The 19,316-nt window shown below is 37.7% G+C and overlaps 3 protein-coding genes across 7 annotated transcripts in view; 1 reads left to right on the forward strand and 2 right to left on the reverse strand.

Annotated features, from left to right (window-relative positions):
* Nucleotides 1-10,226, forward strand: part of mob2a (MOB kinase activator 2a) — a 34,906-nt gene extending 24,680 nt beyond the window's left edge. For all 4 annotated transcript variants that reach the window (XM_043227654.1, XM_043227653.1, XM_043227655.1 and 1 more), the window contains exons 2-5: nucleotides 4,492-4,655; nucleotides 5,507-5,600; nucleotides 7,853-7,977; nucleotides 9,246-10,226. In XM_043227654.1, coding sequence (XP_043083589.1) covers nucleotides 4,492-4,655; nucleotides 5,507-5,600; nucleotides 7,853-7,977; nucleotides 9,246-9,520 — 658 coding nt within the window. In that variant the 3' untranslated portion in view covers nucleotides 9,521-10,226. The remainder of the gene's footprint in view (nucleotides 1-4,491; nucleotides 4,656-5,506; nucleotides 5,601-7,852; nucleotides 7,978-9,245) is intronic.
* A 1,381-nt stretch (nucleotides 10,227-11,607) lies between these two features.
* On the reverse strand, nucleotides 11,608-15,041 carry kcnj11 (potassium inwardly rectifying channel subfamily J member 11). The gene has a single exon (XM_043227651.1). It carries the CDS (start codon nucleotides 14,710-14,712, stop codon nucleotides 13,573-13,575), a length of 1,140 nt encoding a protein of 379 aa, XP_043083586.1. The 5' UTR covers nucleotides 14,713-15,041; the 3' UTR covers nucleotides 11,608-13,572.
* Nucleotides 15,042-15,911: 870 nt separating this feature from the next.
* The window catches only part of LOC122331105 (ATP-binding cassette sub-family C member 8-like), a 48,183-nt gene continuing 44,778 nt past the window's right edge, over nucleotides 15,912-19,316 (reverse strand). Inside the window, exons 37-40 of one of the 2 annotated variants that reach the window (XM_043228562.1) lie at nucleotides 19,024-19,127; nucleotides 17,245-17,378; nucleotides 16,277-16,339; nucleotides 15,912-16,169 (exon numbers count right to left, since the gene is read on the reverse strand). In XM_043228562.1, coding sequence (XP_043084497.1) covers nucleotides 16,032-16,169; nucleotides 16,277-16,339; nucleotides 17,245-17,378; nucleotides 19,024-19,127 — 439 coding nt within the window. In that variant the 3' untranslated portion in view covers nucleotides 15,912-16,031. Of the gene's footprint in view, nucleotides 16,170-16,276; nucleotides 16,340-17,244; nucleotides 17,379-19,023; nucleotides 19,128-19,316 lie in introns of those variants that run through there. The other variant, XR_006248130.1, reaches the window with a different exon arrangement.

Here is a 19,316-nt window from a genome sequence, read left to right on the forward strand (position 1 = left end):
GTTTGAAAACTTAAAGTTGCTATTATACCCGGGAAATTTAGATATTGAGTGATTAGTGGGAAAACACTAATTAACTGATTTACTTTGGTGTATAACGGGAAAGAAGAAGCAGTACTGTAAATGTACTGTAAATGTATTAAATTATTGCATGCCATGGTGTTTTTTTTTGTCTTTATAGTCTCAAAAAAATGTAACGCCGGAAAAATGAATTTGCAAAGTTTGTGTTTGAGCGGGACGGTTTGCATAGAGCTCTCTTGAAGCCCCTCTTTGTTGTGATGCTGACGTCCCCATGGCGCTGCGGCTGTGTTTAACACAATACCGTCATCTCAGTGGCTCTTCACACACTCCCGATGCCCATGAGAACTAGGAAGCGCAAACATGGCTGGACGCACTCAGCTAAACACCAGCAAGTACTTTTAGCATCAATGCTGAAGGTCACCCTGTTTGTTCGAAACCGCTGTAAACGCTCCAATATAAAGTCGTCGTCTTGATTGTACAATAAAAATAGGCGCTAATTTTAATAATACCTAGAGAGCAGGATGGTCAATGTCCGAAATGATAGCAGTGTTACCTGATGAATTGTTCTGCACAGTTTTGAGTCACTTAGTAATTATTAGTTAAAAGCCAATGTCGATAATCACGCTTGCCAATGTTTTAATCTAACACTACCCGGAAACCAACTTTATCGATGATACCTTTGTACTCCAAACTTTGATCTCCACCAATAGAAAGGTTGGTTTCCTTTATTTATTGGATCAATGTTTTCAACGTAACTTATCCTTATATGATGAGAATAAACTCTATGGCAATTTTGGGAGAAACTGGCGAATTGGCGCGTTTCCATTTTTTTTTAATAAGGAATAACGTCTCCCTAAAGAGCAAAAAAGCCCCTAGGTGCTGGATTGTTTTACCACTGTTTACTGATTTCCAGATCGTAGTTTTGGTATCCATATGGCAGCTTTTGAAGTTTCCAGCCCTGTTCTGTTTGAGTCAAAGTGATTTAGGGATGTTTAGATGTTTTAGCCGCTTGCAGATGCTGGATGACAATGTGCACAGTGTGTTGCATAACGTCAAGACTCATGCGTAGCTCATCTTTGAGGTTCTGAACAGCATGCTGCGTTTAATAATCGCTTTTGACGAGGTGTTTACCTGGCATTGCTTTCAATTTTTTTTAATTGCTGAAGTTCCAAAAAAGCTCGTAATCGGTTTCCACACCAAACCAATGAACGCTTCACATGCTTTAAGATAAACACACGCCGTTTTAATGTTTTCAATTTAGTCACAATATGACATCAGGTCCACGATTCTCCCGTTTGATTCTGATAAAACCAAAAAAACAATAGAAAAGCATGAGAGTGCATTTAAGGATCCAGAACGCAATGTTATGTCAGTACCCCAATATAGCCGTTTTTACATGAAAAAACAGTTTGTGCGTCCAAAAATCTGAACGCACATTGTTTTATTTTAGCCTTCACGGGGTTTCGTAATTTTCCAGGAAGCACCGTTTTCGTGAATTATGTGGTGGAGGGCAAATTCTCAAGCCATTAGCTAGTTTATTTTAGGAGAAAGAAAAACTTTCTAGCTGCCAGCGGCCCTCCTGTTACACACACACACACATTTCATGCCCACTCATAGCAGTTTCGCAGATATCTTTGCCATAAAAGGTATTGTAGTTTCCAGACTCTCAGGCCAAGCCAAGGTTTTGACCAAAGACCTGTATCATCCACTTAAAAACCCATCTGTGTTTGTGTATCATACACGAAAATCACGTTTCTCAACCTAGCTTTACAGATTAGCGTTCTTGGCTTCACCTTGGTAGCGTTCACATTTGAGTTTAATCTGGTGTCACTGCACTTTTTAGGTATGCGCTATGATTTATTTGCAAACAAGCGTAAAATACGACAACAATAAGCTGTGAGAGGTTTCTAAAACGTTGACTTTGTCATCACTGCGCGTTCTGAAGCGAGCAACTCCTACATTTATTTAGAGGTCACTCCCAAAAATTTTTTTGGTGCGTATGTAACCTTTAAGAAATTGTATTGTCTTTCAATTGTGGATATTAAAATATGTTCTTTTATTAGAAGAGGGATGGGTTTCGCGGGAAGCGGAGTATTTGAGCTCAGCTGCGCGGATCCATCAAAGGATCTGGGAGATGTTCAGATCTTCCAGCTGGCTCAAGCCTCAAGTTCATATTCCTACCAGCTGGACCTGACAGCTGCCCGCTTGCTTGCTGGCATCACTTTCACTCGATAATGGTTGATCCTTCAGTGTCGATCCTTTTTAGCGATCCCGGAGCGGTTGTGCCATATTTGATCATGCATTTATATCAGGACAACTCTCTGAGAGTTTAGCATGATAACGTACATAGCAATGTTGAGGTGTTTTGTCTTGGAAGACCAGATCTGCTACACTGCTGCTGCCAACATATCTACAGACAGGCTGCTGCGAGCATGTAGGAAATACTGCTAGACATGTAACATTAAATAACCCCCATATATAGCGAACACGAATCGCCCTATAGCAGATTTATATAAAGGTGGAGCTGGGGAAGGAGGAGGGTTTCTGAAGTGTGCTACTACCAATTATTTGAAAACATGCCCAAGGGTTCACTTCAGGGTAGCACGTAAGAGGATTGTACGAAAACATGCAAATGAAATTTGTATAATTTACCCAACAATTCTCCAAAAAGTAAAATGGGGAAACGGTTCTGGTCGCTTGCTTAATTGGGACAATTCAAAAGATCCCACCCATTATTCTGGTTTCTAGATACTTTGGGTCCATTTTTAGATTGCGTTCACTGGATGTCGTTTTATTGTCCACCGTGTGCTGTTCTCATCATTCAGCTATTTTTTTTATGTCTGAAACACAGGTGCAAGAGTTCTGTAACGTTTCCTATTGTTCCCATTTTAATAATGAGCTGGCTAATTGTTTGGGGACGGTGTCATTGTTGAAAGAGGATCAGGAAATATCCTCTTTTTTTTTTATCATCTTGGACCACATTAGCAGTAACTTGCCTTATAGTGTGATTTCCCGTAGTGATTTATCTCTGCCTCTTTCCTGTTTTACAAGGAACACTAATACGGAGTAGTTAAACGAAATGACGTTCAAATAAAGTTGAAGTTTACCAGACTTCCCACGCTCCGACGATGTTTGATCGGACCGCGCTCCGTGATTAACCCTTTTAGACCTTTGACACGAGTCAATTTAAGACCTCGATATGGATGATAAGATCTTTCCCGCTCGGAAGCAATCCAGAATCCCAGACAAACCCTCAAACCGCTCCTTTGTCTTGGCTTCAATTCGAAAACAATGTTTATGGACTTTGGTCTCCGAGATGAGTCTCCTTCCTGGTCCTATGATGGATCGTTGCGTGTGAAAAGAGGAACTGGTGAAGTTGGTTAGAAATCTGAGGTTGGGAGTGAGCCGTTTACAGTGCGGACACGCTTTAGCAGGAAACCGTGTTGGTGGATGAGCTATAAATTTAGGGAGTTTCTTTTGCGTGATGGAAAAACAGCACTCTCTTAAAGCTGAAAGGAAGGAGCGAGCGGTAAAGAGAAGTCCTCCGTAAAAGTGCCTTGTTTATTCGCATAAACATTAATAAACCCAGCAGGAGTGCAAGGGAAGGATGCATTTTCTTTATAACCTGTCTTTGCCTGTACTCTTGTTATGAGCTGTTTAATGCCCCTGTAACCTTTGTCCCAGCCAGCTGCGGGATCTGCCACAGCAATGCGATTCTGACATTTACATGTAAAAACTCGCACTGGAAGTACAAGTCTGTTTTGACGCCCGAGTTTGAGGCCGACGAGAAATGTGTGTTACTCCAAAGAAGACGAAGAAGAGATTAGAAACTAGACTAGGAAACAGTTTTTTTTAAAAATCAGTTTTCTGGATCTATTAATTTATTCAGATTCAATCTAAAAAAAAAAACAATTCACACATACAGGAACTCTTTTTGACACGTTTTTATTTTCTAAAATGTAAATTATATATACATGGTAAAGTGTAAGTGGTGCAACTTTACAATCAGCATTTTGCTATTTTTTGTTAGGGGAAAATATTAAAATAGTGTCACTGACGTTGTCTACAAAGTCATGTGGTGCGACTAACATGCAGGAAAAAAAATCATAAAACAGGAAATGACATCATAGAGATCATTACAAATTGAATGAATTATTATTTATTTTTTCGTATTATTATTTGTGCATAAGGCCAGGTTAGTTAATTTCAAAATGTCATGTGGTGCAACTCCCCCAAAACTGAATGAAAAGTCATGATTTAGTTAGGACTCAAATAAATGAGTTTAAATTATATTTCAATGCGTTTTTTTCTTTGTTTGTACACGTACATATTTTACCCGATAATTGCACTAGGTGACATTTTTAGCCATTACATTTTTAAACATGTTCGCAAACAATTTGTGCATAATAACAGCAATGAAAAACGCACTTTACTTCACGCATCGCTTCTTAACGCGTCCCTCTTCTCTGGCAGGAAATCCAAAACGAAGCCCAATGGAAAGAAAGCACCCGCGGAGGAGAAGAAGCACTACATGGAGCCAGAGTACACGAAAGTGCGGGTCATGGACTTCGACCTGAAAGATTTGGTGTCGCTTCCCACCAAAGAGATCGACCTCAACGAATGGCTCGCCAGCAACAGTGAGTTCCCAAGCAAACGTTACAGCCCCTACGAGTGTTTGCCTCGTGTTTTGAGGCTTAGAGTCTTTGTCTTCAGAAATACCCTTCTGTCAGTCAGAGCGTTTTAGAAAACAGTCACATTTTTGTGTGTGAGCGCAAAACAAGTAAAATGTGCAAACGGTTTTATTATAAAGGAAAGTGCTGCTAGCTAACTAATGCTCATCTTCAGGGTTAGTGATTTGAACAAACCCCTACACATACGTATATGTTTCTAAAAAATACTTTTCTTCATGGGTTAGTGTTATTTGAACAAAAAAAACACAAACGTATATGTTTCTAAGGAAAAAGGTAACATTTTTTAAAAATAAATAAATAAAATGTTATTTATATATATATAAATATATATATATATATAATATATATTTGTATAAATGTGTGTATTTGGTATGTATATGTAAATATATGTGTGTATATATATATATATATATATATATATATATGTATATATATATAGTGTGTGTGTGTGTGTGTGTTTTTTCATACCAAAAATCATTAGGATAATATATCATGAATTTATTTCAAATTTTACTACAGTAAAAATTTGTGCGCCCTCAGCTCAGCTGCATCTGATAATTTGTAAGGAATTATCTATGATTTTAATCGTTTGTAACCAACATTTATAATCGACTCCACCATCTTGGATTTTTTTATTTTCGCAAAGTTTGGCACGGTGCATTCTGGGATTTCCCGATTCAGAAAAAAAAATTGAGCCATTTATAACTGATTCGAGAATACACAGATTGTGAAATGTCAAGGAAAAACTTTCTCGGATGTCCCCTTTTTTAAAAACCGTTTCTTTCTGTCCTTCGCAGCAACGACCTTCTTCAATCTCATTAATCTACAGTACAGCACAATCTCAGAGTTTTGCACTGGGGACACATGTCAAGCCATGACGGCCTGCAACACGTGAGTCTCTCTTTCTCTTGCTTCCTCCAGACGTGTCCTGGGGCGACAACCAGAGCCCTCTTTTTTCTTTTTTCTTTTTACGAGAAATGCTGCCGTATCAGATATTTTCCATTTTAAGACCGGATTCCAGATCGGCGTTTGTGTGAATCTGGGTTTGTGGGTCCGATTGGGGTTAGTGCATGACTGGAATGAAAGCTGACACACATTTCACCGAGGCCAGCGCTCGTTTGGCTTTCAGATGTGTTTTGAACGAGAGGATACAAGGGGACTGTTCTCAGAATCCCGGGGTTTTGTAAGTTTCTTTGGAGGTGGAACCAATTAAATGACCTTAAAGGCCTATAGTTAATGTTCTCACAGGCTGTTTGGGACGGTCAGGGGCCCAGACCCGGGATAAAAGAGATCACTTATACAGTTACGTTAGCAACACTTACCTTGCAGCTTTAGCCTCGATCAGCTCAGTGACATTATGATTTACTCATTACTTTAAGAGTGCGATTACATTTCTGAAATAATGTAATCTGAACATAGAGTATTTAGTATTAGTACAACAGTACTAATAATTATAATAATAATTATTATTTATAACATATAAAAAGCCATTGTAATTAATAATAATAATAATATTAGCACTTAAAACAATTATGTTATAAATATATGCACGTAAAAACAAACAAATATAAATGTAAAACAAATACATGCATTACTAAACATTTTTATTGATATAAAATACATATGCAAATATTTAGTATTTATTTATATATATATATATATATATAATATTTTTAATATGTAATAATATTTAATTATTTAGATTATGTCAGTCATTTTGTGTTTATTTGCTGTTCCCAAAACGGCCGTCATTATTATCATACAAAGCTTTTTAGAAAACTGACTTCCTATAAACTTGATTATGATGGAAATGAGCAACAGCATAGTAAGAAATGTCATTTATTTTAAGATTTTATTATTATTAATATTTATTTTTTATGACGCGAGAGCAGTTTTATTATCAAAGCGCTCAGTATTCGATCATTAAGGTCTTACCGTTTAAAACGAAACAGTCTGAAGGAGGTTTTCACGTAATTGTAGAATCATGATAGAAGTCAAACGGAAGGACGTGCCTCCATCTCCACATTCCCACAAGCAGCCGTGTTGACTTTAAATATGGCTGCCGGACTCGTTCGGCCTGTCGGGCCGGAGTGACGCCTGGGTGTGAATCTCTAAAGACCGACCCTGTAGAACCAGATGCATGACTATTCATCCTTAAAGGACGTGTGTTACCGACAACGGCAGCTATTACACGCTCACCTCAGGCATTCCTCTCAGGGCAGGGATCATCAAAACACCGCCGCTCTGACCACTGAGGAGTCACGTACTGGTGAAAAGGAAAGGGAGGGACAACTTAATAATTTTTTTTGTTATGAATTAATAAATGAAACAATAAATGAATAAAACAAATATTCAGCACTTGTTTTCTAAACGCATACGTATATATATTAAATCAAGTATATCGTCATTGACACAGGGGGGCGAAAATTTAAGAAAACCGTTTTGATTTGTGATGAATATTAAAGTAAACATCATTTGTGAACGTGCTGTGAACATTGTAACATTTTTAAATCTAAAATGAGGCATTTTATTTAAAATATTTAATATTTTATTTAAAATAAAATGCTGTAAAAAAATTCGATCACATTTTTGTTTACTTAATATATGTATATTAATATTTAAGTGTATATAAATACACACACATGCATGTATTTTTATATATATATATATATATATATATATATATATATAAATGTATATATAAAAAAATAAAAATAATATATAATAAATATATAAAATATATAAATATATAAAAAAGTAATATATATAATTATATATATATATAAATATATATATATATATATATATATATATATATATATATATATATATATATATAGAGAGAGAGAGAGAGAGAGAGAGACCCATAATTTATTTCTGGTTATTGCTTCTTTTGCTTGTCTTTTTTGCTCCACATTTCACAATATTTTTGTGCATCATGTCATTTCTTTTAAGCATCTCTTTAAGTTGACCGCTCGTCCGTTCAGTGGTTTGCGGTCAGTCCTGCGATCAGTCCTCTTTCCTGGAGGTCCTCAGGTCTGCAGCCCCTCAAAGCCGCTGCCGCCATCAGCACGCTTTAACCCGCAGAGCGCTCGCTTCGTCCCGGACCGGATTTCAACTCTCCTTCGTCTCTTTCTCTACAGGATATACTACTGGTACGACGAGAGGGGGAAGAAGACGAAGTGCACGGCGCCGCAGTACGTCGACCTCGTCATGACGTTCGTGCAGAAGTTAGTGACGGACGAAGAGATCTTTCCCACGAAATACGGTGCGTGTGAGCAGCGCCCTCCAGCGGCCGCAAGAGAGAAGGACCGGGGCGGAAATCTGTTAGGGGCGCCCTCTGGCGTTTGTTGAGAGGAATGGCGTTCATTTCAGAAAATACAAACACGTTCAAGTTTTGGAGATGAAAGTGAAACAGAAAGTAACAAGTAACGAAAATTTAAATCATATTGTTTGATTTAATGTACAGATCAGGGTTATTTTGTTTTAATGAAAAATTAAAGCTTAAAAACGAATTGTACAATGAAATAAAACGCACACATTTGTTGGACCTAGTTGCATTAAAAGCTTAAATAGTAAATAAATTCGATACAACGCAAGTTTATTTGTAAAGCGCTCTTCACGATTTTCAAAGTTTCTGCATTTATGTTTGGTCGTGGCTTATTAGTTGTGATTATTTTTGTTATAAAAATGCAATGCAATTGAAAACAAACAGCTAAAGTACGTTTTCTTTTCGACATTTGTCGAAGTGTTTGAAAAAGGCCTGCGAAAATAGCCGCGCTCGTAATAAATACCTTTTATTATTAAAAGATCATTTTTGGGGGTGAATATAGAAATAAAAAAAATACACATACGGGTCAAAGACGACAGGAAATTCACAAAGGTATATTTATGCCAATAGAAAGCACTTTAAATGTAAGTAAGGTGTCACTTTTAGGATTTCGAATGAGTTTTGGCAAAATAAAATGTCAAAATTTGGTTGAAGTACTGTTACATTGTAAACGCGGTATTTATGCAAAAATCAAACAACATGCTTATTCGGACTTGTACATAAAAAAACATAAAAAAAATAAGGGAGCATATTAAATTTTATTGTGTTTTAAATGTCTAAACAATTCTTACTGACAAGTGGGCCAATCCTAGGGTAGTGGCAAATTTAAAAAAATAAATAAAATAACAACTAATTAGTATTTGAGGTGAAAGTAATTCATCTTTTAATGTGTCATAAGTTGATTTTTGTTGACAGGATTGTTACATTAAATTATGTTTAATGGGTACATTTCGTAAATCGTAAAAAAAAAATGTGTGATGATTTTATTTTTGGCTCAGAAAAACCAAAACAAAATTGCATTTAATTTAAAACAGGACACTATATATATATATATATATATATATATATATATATATATATATATATAATTATTTTACATTTTTTGGTTTAACAATAAAACAATTAATTGTGAATGCAAACAACATATTTATTATTATTATTGTTATTATTCAGCCATGCTAAATGACACCTGTGTTTGCTTTCAGGCAAAGACTTCCCCAACTCGTTCGAGTCTCTGGTGAAGAAGGTGTGCCGGTATCTGTTTCACGTCTTGGCTCACATCTACTGGGCTCACTTCAAAGAGTCGGTGGCTCTGGAGCTGCAGGGACACTTGAACACGCTCTTCGCACATTTCATGGTGTTCGTCAGAGAATTCAACCTGATCGAGCCCAAGGAGACCTGCATCATGGACGACCTGTCGGAGGTGCTGTGCGCCCCGCTGCCGCCCCAAACACACGGCAACCACGCGACCGAGAGATGAGCCTCTCCTCCCGCAGGCGACTCTCCTCTCGACGGGGCCCCGAGGGGGCCCTCGTAACCAGCACAGATCGCTGTGAATGTTTCCCACGGGACGAAACCATCCGTCTCCGTTCTCGTTTATACAGGAACTCTTTGTATTTCACTTCGCGGTTTTATTAAGTTTTTTCTCGCGCATGCGCTCTCGGAGGTTTTCGTCTTCTTTTAGGGAATGGTGTTTCAGCTCGGCAGTGCCTTAGATTTGCAGCTAAGGTATTGTCGGTTTATATGCAACAATAACGTACGATTGACCTCTGGCTCCCCCTTGTGGAGGGAGCGACGTCCCGCGCCGACTCTTCGTCCTCCCCGCAGCCTTATTTCGCCTAAAACTGTAGCGGACTAGTGCAGAATCCTTTTTTTTTTCATATCCTAGCCGTCATAATCAGTGTCTTTTGTGTTTTCGAATCATTTCCGATGTACTAGTCGGCCTTCTACGATGACGTGTGAAGGTGGTAGGTTAGCGACAAGGATATCAGCGGTATCTGCGGACCGATGGTCGCTGTGTTGCATTGATGAGCACATCCTCCAGCGTCACGACCTTCATTATTTTTTTTATTTCACTTCTTCTTTTAAGTTATCAGAGGTCATGAATATTGTGGCAGCCCACGTGTGTAGAAAATGCACATTAAGTTGAAACTAAATAGATTGAAACTATATATATATATATATATATATATATATATATATATATATATATATATATATATAAAATTAAGAAAATCACAGTAATTGCCTTTTAGCGAGAGAGAATCTCTCCTTCTTATTTTATTTATTTTTACCTTTTTTTTTTTAAAAAAATCTATTTGCAGAGTTCTTCAGTTCTTGCTTTCTTTTTATGTATTTTAATTATCTAAGTTAAAAGCCACTTAATATTTTAAGCTCTGCGAAATATAATCGAATAAAAACAGGAAACGCCACATGACTTCGGTGTGTTGTGCTTATTTCGTGACTGAGACGTCTTTCTACACATCAGGAAATAAGTTGTTTTGTAAAGGAGTCGTTTGAATGGTATGGAAGTCCGTTTCAACTGCGATATGAAAAATAAAAAGATAGCTGCAACTTTTTATCTCAGAGTTCAGACTTTATTACAATTTTGCCTCGAAATTTTTGCAATTCTTTTTGTCTGAATTCTGAATTTCAATTTCTGAAAGAGTGTGTGTATATATATATATATATATATATATATATATATATATATATATATATATATATATATATATATATATATATATATATATATTCTGTTGTTTCCTGCCTTAGAATAAAACATTTGTGAGTTTTATTTCACAGTTTTGTTTTGTTTTCTTGTGATTTAAAGTTTCTCTTAAAATGTTTAGAATTTTTCTCAGAATTACACTTCTATACTTAAATTCTTTTAATCGCTATTATCTTTTTTTTTTTTTTTTTTATCAGGCTATTGCAACAGCTTCCGCAGAATAGTTTACACTGAAATCAGATGAAAACATGAAAAAAAAAAAGTGTTTAAAAAGTGTCATAACTGCGCGCGTGCCCGTGTTAAATTTAAATAAAACGCGCGTTTTTCCGGCGTCACGGAGAATCCTCGCGCTGATTGGCTCCCGCCCTTTAGACGCGTCATCATAGTAGTGCGCCGAAAAGACCACGCGACAAACCTCGAAGATGAATCAAGTTTCTACTTGGAGCCGAGGAAGCGGCTTTTCTGTCGGGCAGGTAAGATAATTTTCCTGTAAACCGTCTCAAAAAACAAACGAATAACAGTGCTATTAAACTGAATAAAACTCAACCAAACAATTAATATGTAGGTCAACTTAACAACTTCAAGTGGCGTAATACTGGCCATGACCACAAGATGGCAACATTTCTCAATTAAGAAGCTGTCGGGTATAAACCTGGAGTATTTAAAAGGCTCGTGAATATTGATTAAGGTAAGGCACCTGGAGGGTCAGGACGGTTGCCAAGCAACATCAGGATAATTGCATTCAGGTAAAGCAGAGTCGCCTAATTAATATCCATAAGGATAAGCCGTACTGCGGGAGAATAAGTGTTTGAAAGCAGTGAATGTTAAACGGGAAACGCGGTACGAATGAACAGGCTTGGTTTATTTCTATAACGAGGCAGGCATTAAACAGGGCGTTCATACGAGACGTCATGCTCGCTCGACGCACGTGCAGCCGCTCAACCCCCTGAGAGCTTCATTCAGACGTGCGTCTCTCAACAAGAGAGCTTTAGAGAGAGAAAACGCGTGCTTCCGTATTTCTTATCCTCACTAAAATATACAATATCAATATAGAATATTGCTCTAACATTTGACCGTAAATACAAACGCGGTAGTGCAGCATTAACCTCCTGAGACTTATTAAAGTGGACTTAGCTAGTTTTAGAGGTACAAAGACATCTCCGATTATTTAAAAAATGCTATTAAAATATTAAACAAATAGTACAATTGTTATTGAGTGACTATATAGAGAGCAGGCTATGTAAAAAATATAATTAACATTCAAATATTTGTATTTAATGTTAATTTTCATATATTTTTTATTTAATTGTAATAATACTTTATATCGATTTCAAATTAAATGGATGTTAAAAATGGATGTTAAAGATTACAGTAAAATAATAAATTGTTAGCTAATAAGCAGCATATAAAAAAATATCAAATAGAAAAATATTTCAAAAAGTAACAAATATTAAATGACATAAATTAATATTACCTATGTATAAATTAAATGTAATGTACTGCATTTACGTACCATGGTGGACGAATTAATTTGTTGATTTAGTTGAATTGGGCATTAAGAAAACTTTGAAACTAACTAGTTCCCAGAAAACTAACCTGCCACGGGAGGAATCTACTGAAGCATGAAAAATGATGGACAGACCTCAACCCCGTCAAGCAAACTGGAAAAATAAACCGGAACCGATCTGTACATTCAAAGAAAAGCCTTTGGCTTGAGTTGCAGAAGATATCGTTGCTACAAAAGGCTGACATACCAAAAGTTAGCATTAAAAGTGGATAAAAACAGCATCTTCATCTGATTTTTTTCCTGTGCTCAGAACAACCATCTGCAGGTTTCATGAGCGTTATGAACTGAAATCATGTTTTGAAGGCCAAAAAGGTCCATATTTTCAGGTCTGTAGATGTTCTGAAACTCTTGGAGACCACTATGTGTGTGTAATATAAACACACACACTATACTGCCAAAAGTATATGAAGGTTTCCGCTTCCAACCAACAAGTTTGAATACTTCAGTAATTCCCATGAGTGTGAGGTATGAAGCAAGGCTGAACAAGAAACCGTTCAGTCAGGGTGGAAGAACTTGCCTGGTCTGCAGAAAGCCAGCTGAACGCTCCACCGAATACCAGCGACCACTTCAGACGCGTCCAAAACTCTTCGACGATGGAAACGCAATTTTTAAATGCATTTCAGAATTCCGTTTCCATCTTTGTTGCCAGAGTTTTAGAAGTGCCTTTCTGTTTTGAATGAATCCCAATGTGTTTGTCCATATATAGTCCGCGTTTAACTTCACTCCAGAGGTTTCCACGGACCGCTCGAGGTCTTCCACGCTGACTCGATCAATCATTCGCCTTGTACGCAGAGAATAGAAACTGTTCCTATGAAATTAGAAGATTGTCCAGAACATGAAGTCATTAGGATATGAAGATGTTTCATGAAGATATTTCCTATCATAAATATGGTATAAAAAAGTGCATTGTGAGTAACTTCATTCAAGGCGATTTTCTCAATATTTCACATTTTTCAGATTCAAGATTTTCCAACAGTCGTATCTCAGGCCAAACAGTGTCTTATATTGTCCCAACAAACCCTAAATCGATGGAAAGCTTACTTATTCAGCTTTCGGCTGATGCGTAGATTGACAAAACTGAGCCCTGGTGACTGGTTTTGTCGTCCAGGGTCACATTTGCGCTCATGGAACTTACTAAAGAAGTCAAACCTGTTCATTAGAAGGGGGCGTCCCGATACGATATATATACACACGCCCTTTGTTTGGGTCTCAGGAGGTCAATGGCAGAGTTCTTTCACAGTTCTTTGGTGTTCTGGTGTCTGATTCTCCTCCTCACCGACGCGCCGCTGGTCTCCAGCGGTCTGAAGCTCTCCATCCCTCCCGCTTCATCCAAAGCACGCGCGCTGCAGCTCGGCGTCGCCACCTTCACCGTGTTCCCAAACTTCGAGTAGTCCACGGCGTACATCCCGTCCTCCTCGGACACCGTCGGCACGAACCTCTGCCCCCACAGGATCTCCTCGGACAGGTAGGAGGTCCGCGCTTGGGTGGTGATGCCGGTGGTCTCCACCACCCCCTCCAGGACGACGATCACCTCGATGTCCTCGTGCAGCAGATCCGCCGCCGATAGATCATACAGAGGGCTGCTTTTATCGATAACGTGGCTGATGATGAGGGGAGACACCAGGAAGATGCTGTTGGTGCCCACCGGGTTGTCCATCTGGATGTCGATCTGGTCCAAAGGCACGATCTCTCCTTCGTTGGTGACGGTTTTGCGCACCACCTGCATGTGCACCGTGGCGCTGATGATCATGCTCTTCCTCAGGTCCCCGAGGCGGAACATGAAGCACAGCTTGTCGTTCCTGACGGTGATGACCGCGTGCTTGCTGAAGATGAGCGTCTCCGCGCGCCGGTTCGCCTGCGCCGTTTTCATGAAGATGCATCCCAGCATGATGGCGTTGATCACGAGCCCGACGATGTTTTGGAGGATCAGTATCACGATGGCCGACACGCACTCCTCCGTGATCATCCGCCCTCCGAAGCCGATGGTCACCTGCACTTCGATGGAGAACAGAAAGGCGGAGGAGAACGAGTGGATGTCCGTTACGCACGGCACGAAGTCGTCCCCTTTCGCGTCCAGATCCCCGTGCGCGAACGCGACGAGCCACCAGATCATCCCGAACAAGAGCCAGCTGCACAGGAACGACATGGTGAAGATCAGCAGCGTGTGAAGCCATTTCAGGTCCACTAGAGTAGTGAAGACGTCCTGGAGAAAGCGTCCTTGTTCGCGGATGTTCGTGTGCGCGACGTTGCACGTCCCGTTCTTGGCGACGAAGCGCGCTTTCCGCGTTTTAGTCTTGAATTTGGGCTGCAGCACATCCTCCGCCAAGCGGGTCAGCAGATAATCCTCGGGAATGAGTCCTTTTCTGGACAACATAGCTGGTCCATGCTATAACGACTTCGCTTAATAACGGCCGCGTTATTAAGCCGTAACGCGGCTCGTGCTTTTTTTCTTTACTTCGCGCGCGCGCGCGCTCGCGGGAGGTGAGGAGGTCCCGCGGGAAGACGCCGCTTTTAGTGCTCCGGCTGCCGCTGCCTGTCAATTGAAACCTGATATTTTCTCGCACATCCTCAGATGTGACTTTGGGCCGGACAGAAAGACTCGTTCAGCACGGGGCATGCGTGCTAATGCGAACTTTAGCACAGTTAGAAACCGCTCTGCGTTAACAATTAAACGACACGCTACACTACAACCAGCGCTCCGGCTCGGAGCACACTGATACAAGAAAGGCTATCATCAACAATCATGTGCTGGACAGCTGTCTCATATTACAGCGTTACTTCTAACTTCTCATCATAAAGAGCATTATTAATATAATACAGTAATATAGATTTTTTTTTCTTATTTATTATTAACTTTATAGCCCAGTCTTTTAAAATTCTAATCATATTTGAACTTTTTTTAACCAGTCTCTAACCAGCATTATATCAGCTTTTTAAAAAACTATTTTTACCTAGGTGTTTTTTATAAAGCTAAAACTTATTTAAAGTGTGGAAGATATATTTTGTTATATTATTTATATTATTATTTACCTTCTTTAAAAAAGAAGAGTGTGTTAGTGTGTATATATGTATATGTGTGTGTGTGTATATATATATATATATATATATATATATATATATATATATATATATATATATATATATATATATATATATATATATATATATATAATTTTTTTTTATTTAATTTATTAGATTTTTAAATAATTTAAACACATTTGACAAAAGCATATATTTTAATTTTCAACTTTTTAACCTATTCTATTTACAAAAAGTATATTATAACCAATATTATCCAATAACATATATTATATTAATGACATTTTAACCTAACCTATTGGACATTAAACATACTAGTTAAGTTTTAATAGTTTTTATCTTTTTAATAGTACTAAAATTTTTCTATTATTATATAATCAGAATTATTATAGACAACAATCCTTTACTAAAGCACTTTACTCTGGATTGACAAAAAGTAATAATAAATCAGGATGTATACAAATTCTAATGCACTTCAGTTTCCAGTACTATAACCAGCTGACAATAAAAGGGGAAGTCATGAAAGCATACAAGTTGTTTATATATTTTTATTAATAAATGATTAACATTTTATTTACAAATGTGATGATAATCGCAGTAATAAATTATTCATTATTCGTGGTACAATTGCACTTTCAGTGGAGGGTCGGTGGTTTATTTGTCGGCTCTCACGAACGACGCAAACACACTGTCCTCTCGATTGAGGAGAGCCTCTGGTTTATCAAACTCCAGAATGACGCCTCTCTTCATCACAATCACCAGGTCTGCGTTCAGGATGGTGTGCACGCGGTGCTGCGGAAACACACACACAGGATAAATCACCTCTCGCTCACTAAAAGCATTCGCTCGACTTTAACAACAAGCAGACTGTAAATATTAAAATCAGTAAGCAAACGTACAGCAATGGTGACCACAGTCCTGTCGGCGAAGGCAGTCATCACTACTTTCTGCAGAATGCTCTCCTATTAAATAAAACACATTATTAGTATATAACACAGCATAATATAGCAATGTAATATATGATTTTTTTAAAAAATACTTTCATACTTTAGAACTAACCTAAACTTTATATTTGAACATTTTTATAATGTCATAACCTATTAAAAAGAGCATTAGTAATTTATTATATTTTGTTTTTAGAATAACAAGCTTTTTAGCATAACATAAAAAGAGCATTATAAATATTTCATTTTTATTTAGCATTTTAACCTTTTTTAACCTAACATTTAAAAGAGCACTAATATTATTTTTAAATAATTTAACCTTCTAACCTAGACTAACATTAAAAAGTATGTATATATTTCTTTACCCAACCTACTATAAAAAAACATTATAATATATGTATAATATTCCTTATGACCTTTGTTGATATTTTTAAAATAATTTCTAACGTTTAAACAAAATACCACTGTAATATATTGTAGTGCATTAATATATATCTTTTTAATTGTATTTCTCCAATATATGTATTTATTAATTATTATTACTACCATTTAAGTGAAGATTTACTTGAAAAGTTAACTTTAGTATATATTATTTTACATATTAGTGCTTTAATGACGGTTTATGTTCAAGCTAGCATGGCATTTTTCTGCTGAATTTTTGATATCAGTCTGTAGGTGGTGCATAAACACCAGCACTTCTCACACAGACGCTTTCCTTTCGGTATGAATCAGTCAAATTGACCATCACTGTGTGTCCACTCCTCTGTTAAAGTCAGTCAGTGCGTTTAGCAGAGCCACGCTTCATTTATTCAGAGAGATGAAGGCAGAGGAGAAGAGTGCTGGAGCATCGAGTGAATCGAGGTCTTGGCCTCTGGGCGGTTCACTCTACCTCTCAGACTCTCTAAACACACACACACACACACCGTAGCCATGTCTATGGAAGCAGTGGCCTCGTCCATTATCAGAATACTGCTCTTCCGCACGAACGCTCGAGCCAGACAGAAGAGCTGACGCTGCCCCTGGCTGAAGTTCTCCCCACCTTCAGTTATTATAGCATCTGAAACGCAAGGAGAAAGACTGAAATCAGAACTTTAGATTCACAGTCTAAAGGGTTTTATGTGTTCAGAGCGAAATGTTGGTGCAGCTGGTTTAATGTCTGGAGGTGATGTGATTACCAGCTGACCGCACAATTTAATGTCTTTTTCTGTCGAGAGGGGTACACCAGGTCATTCATTCATAAAATCTTACCCCATAACCCTACAACATTTGGCCAAATCTAATTAGTTTATTATCGAGTCAACAACAACATGAACTCTTTTTCATTATTAACCTAAAGAAAATAATTTTGGTCCCACTTTCTCTGAAGTGTCCCTAGTTCCCGTGTACTTAGTATGTAGGCACACATTGGTGCTTCTACCCTTCTGGGGGTGGTTACAGTAGAGCTATAGATACTATGTTACTAGATGTTTAAAGTGGGACCCTTTGGGGAAAAGATCCGTAAAAGACAACTACACCTTACTAAATTGTCCTATTACATATACGTTCAGAAATAATACAAGAAAAGTGCTGTAACGAATTCTCAAAAGTCAAGGTAGTAATAATGTTATAATACCAGCCGATTATATAAACTAAAAATATTGAGTTAAAACAGTAAACGGCAGCTTTCTGCCCATCACCATGATGCAAACACAAAATATCAGACACACAGTAGAAGTTCTTTACAGGTTTTTTTATTTGATTGCGCTACTTTTCCATAGTTGTTTTTTTTTTTTTTTTTTTTTTTTATGTAAACATGTTTGGTGCCTCACGCATGAACTAAATGTCTTTTTATTTCTATTCCACTTGTCACAGCGCGAGCGGTTAATCACAAGCGCGGTGGGATAATTTTCTCTTTTCATATTTTATTATTGATTTTATTCAACATCGCGATTCCTCAATTTCTAAACAATAAAGCGCTACTGTAAACCAACTTCTCTAGAAGCCTGTGGGCTGGGTGCAGGCCAGAAGATGATCGGGCTGATTTCTAGGTAATGTCCCGGATATCTTGGTGGTTGTAAAGATTATCTTATCAGATTTTCCCGTGGTGTGACGTGTGACTGAATCTGCTCGATACGATCTGGAGATCATCGCGTGAAACTAAACGATATCCGATCAGAAAGCACAGAAGCAGCAGAGATTGAAAATCTTTTGGTGTGTACCCAGCCCAGGATATCATAATTTAGTACAGGGACCGATTCTCACTATTATATAGTTGCTTATTAGCATGCCTGTAATTATCGTATTGGCTGTTTATTAGTAACTTATTAAAGCACATATTGTGCACAATCATATTATTCTACATCCTTAATACTTAATATAACAAAAACCTTACTAACAATTAATAAGCAGCAAATAAAGAGTATATAGAGGGAAAAATAATGGTTTGTTAATATCGATAATCATACCTTAAAATAAAGTGTGACTTTATCATCATGAATATTTTTCCATAGAAATATCAGCATCTGCACCAAATTGCATATTTCTGGGCTTTTTGATAAAATAGAGGTGTTTCTTCCTCCGTATTCTGATTATATTTTATTATTTGAGCCTGAATCAAAATCAGACATGAATTCATTCATTAATGACAAGATGTCCAGGTTTTAAGTGAACAATCTCTTTAACATGTCCTTTCTATCAGTATCTGGTGTGTTTCATCGTCTTACCTAGTCCTCCCGGCAGGGTTTTAACTACCGGCTTGAGCTGGGCGATTTCTAACGCCTCCCACAGCATGCTGTCTGTAGCCTTCATCTCCGGGTCTAGATTAAAACTGAAGAAGACGAGGTATTAAAAAAGCTCATTAAAAATTCAGCTTGCCCTAGAAATCCTACAGTGTTGAGGCTTTTAAAAACACTGAAACGAGACAAAAAACTGAGCTCACTCTGCTGCCGCTCTGGTACCCGAGAGAGAAACAGCCGTAATAAATAATACACGAATGCTGCTTTATGCTTGTCTGTCT

The sequence above is a fragment of the Puntigrus tetrazona genome, chromosome 25 (assembly GCF_018831695.1).
Source record: "Puntigrus tetrazona isolate hp1 chromosome 25, ASM1883169v1, whole genome shotgun sequence".
NCBI classification, from domain to species: domain Eukaryota; kingdom Metazoa; phylum Chordata; class Actinopteri; order Cypriniformes; family Cyprinidae; genus Puntigrus; species Puntigrus tetrazona.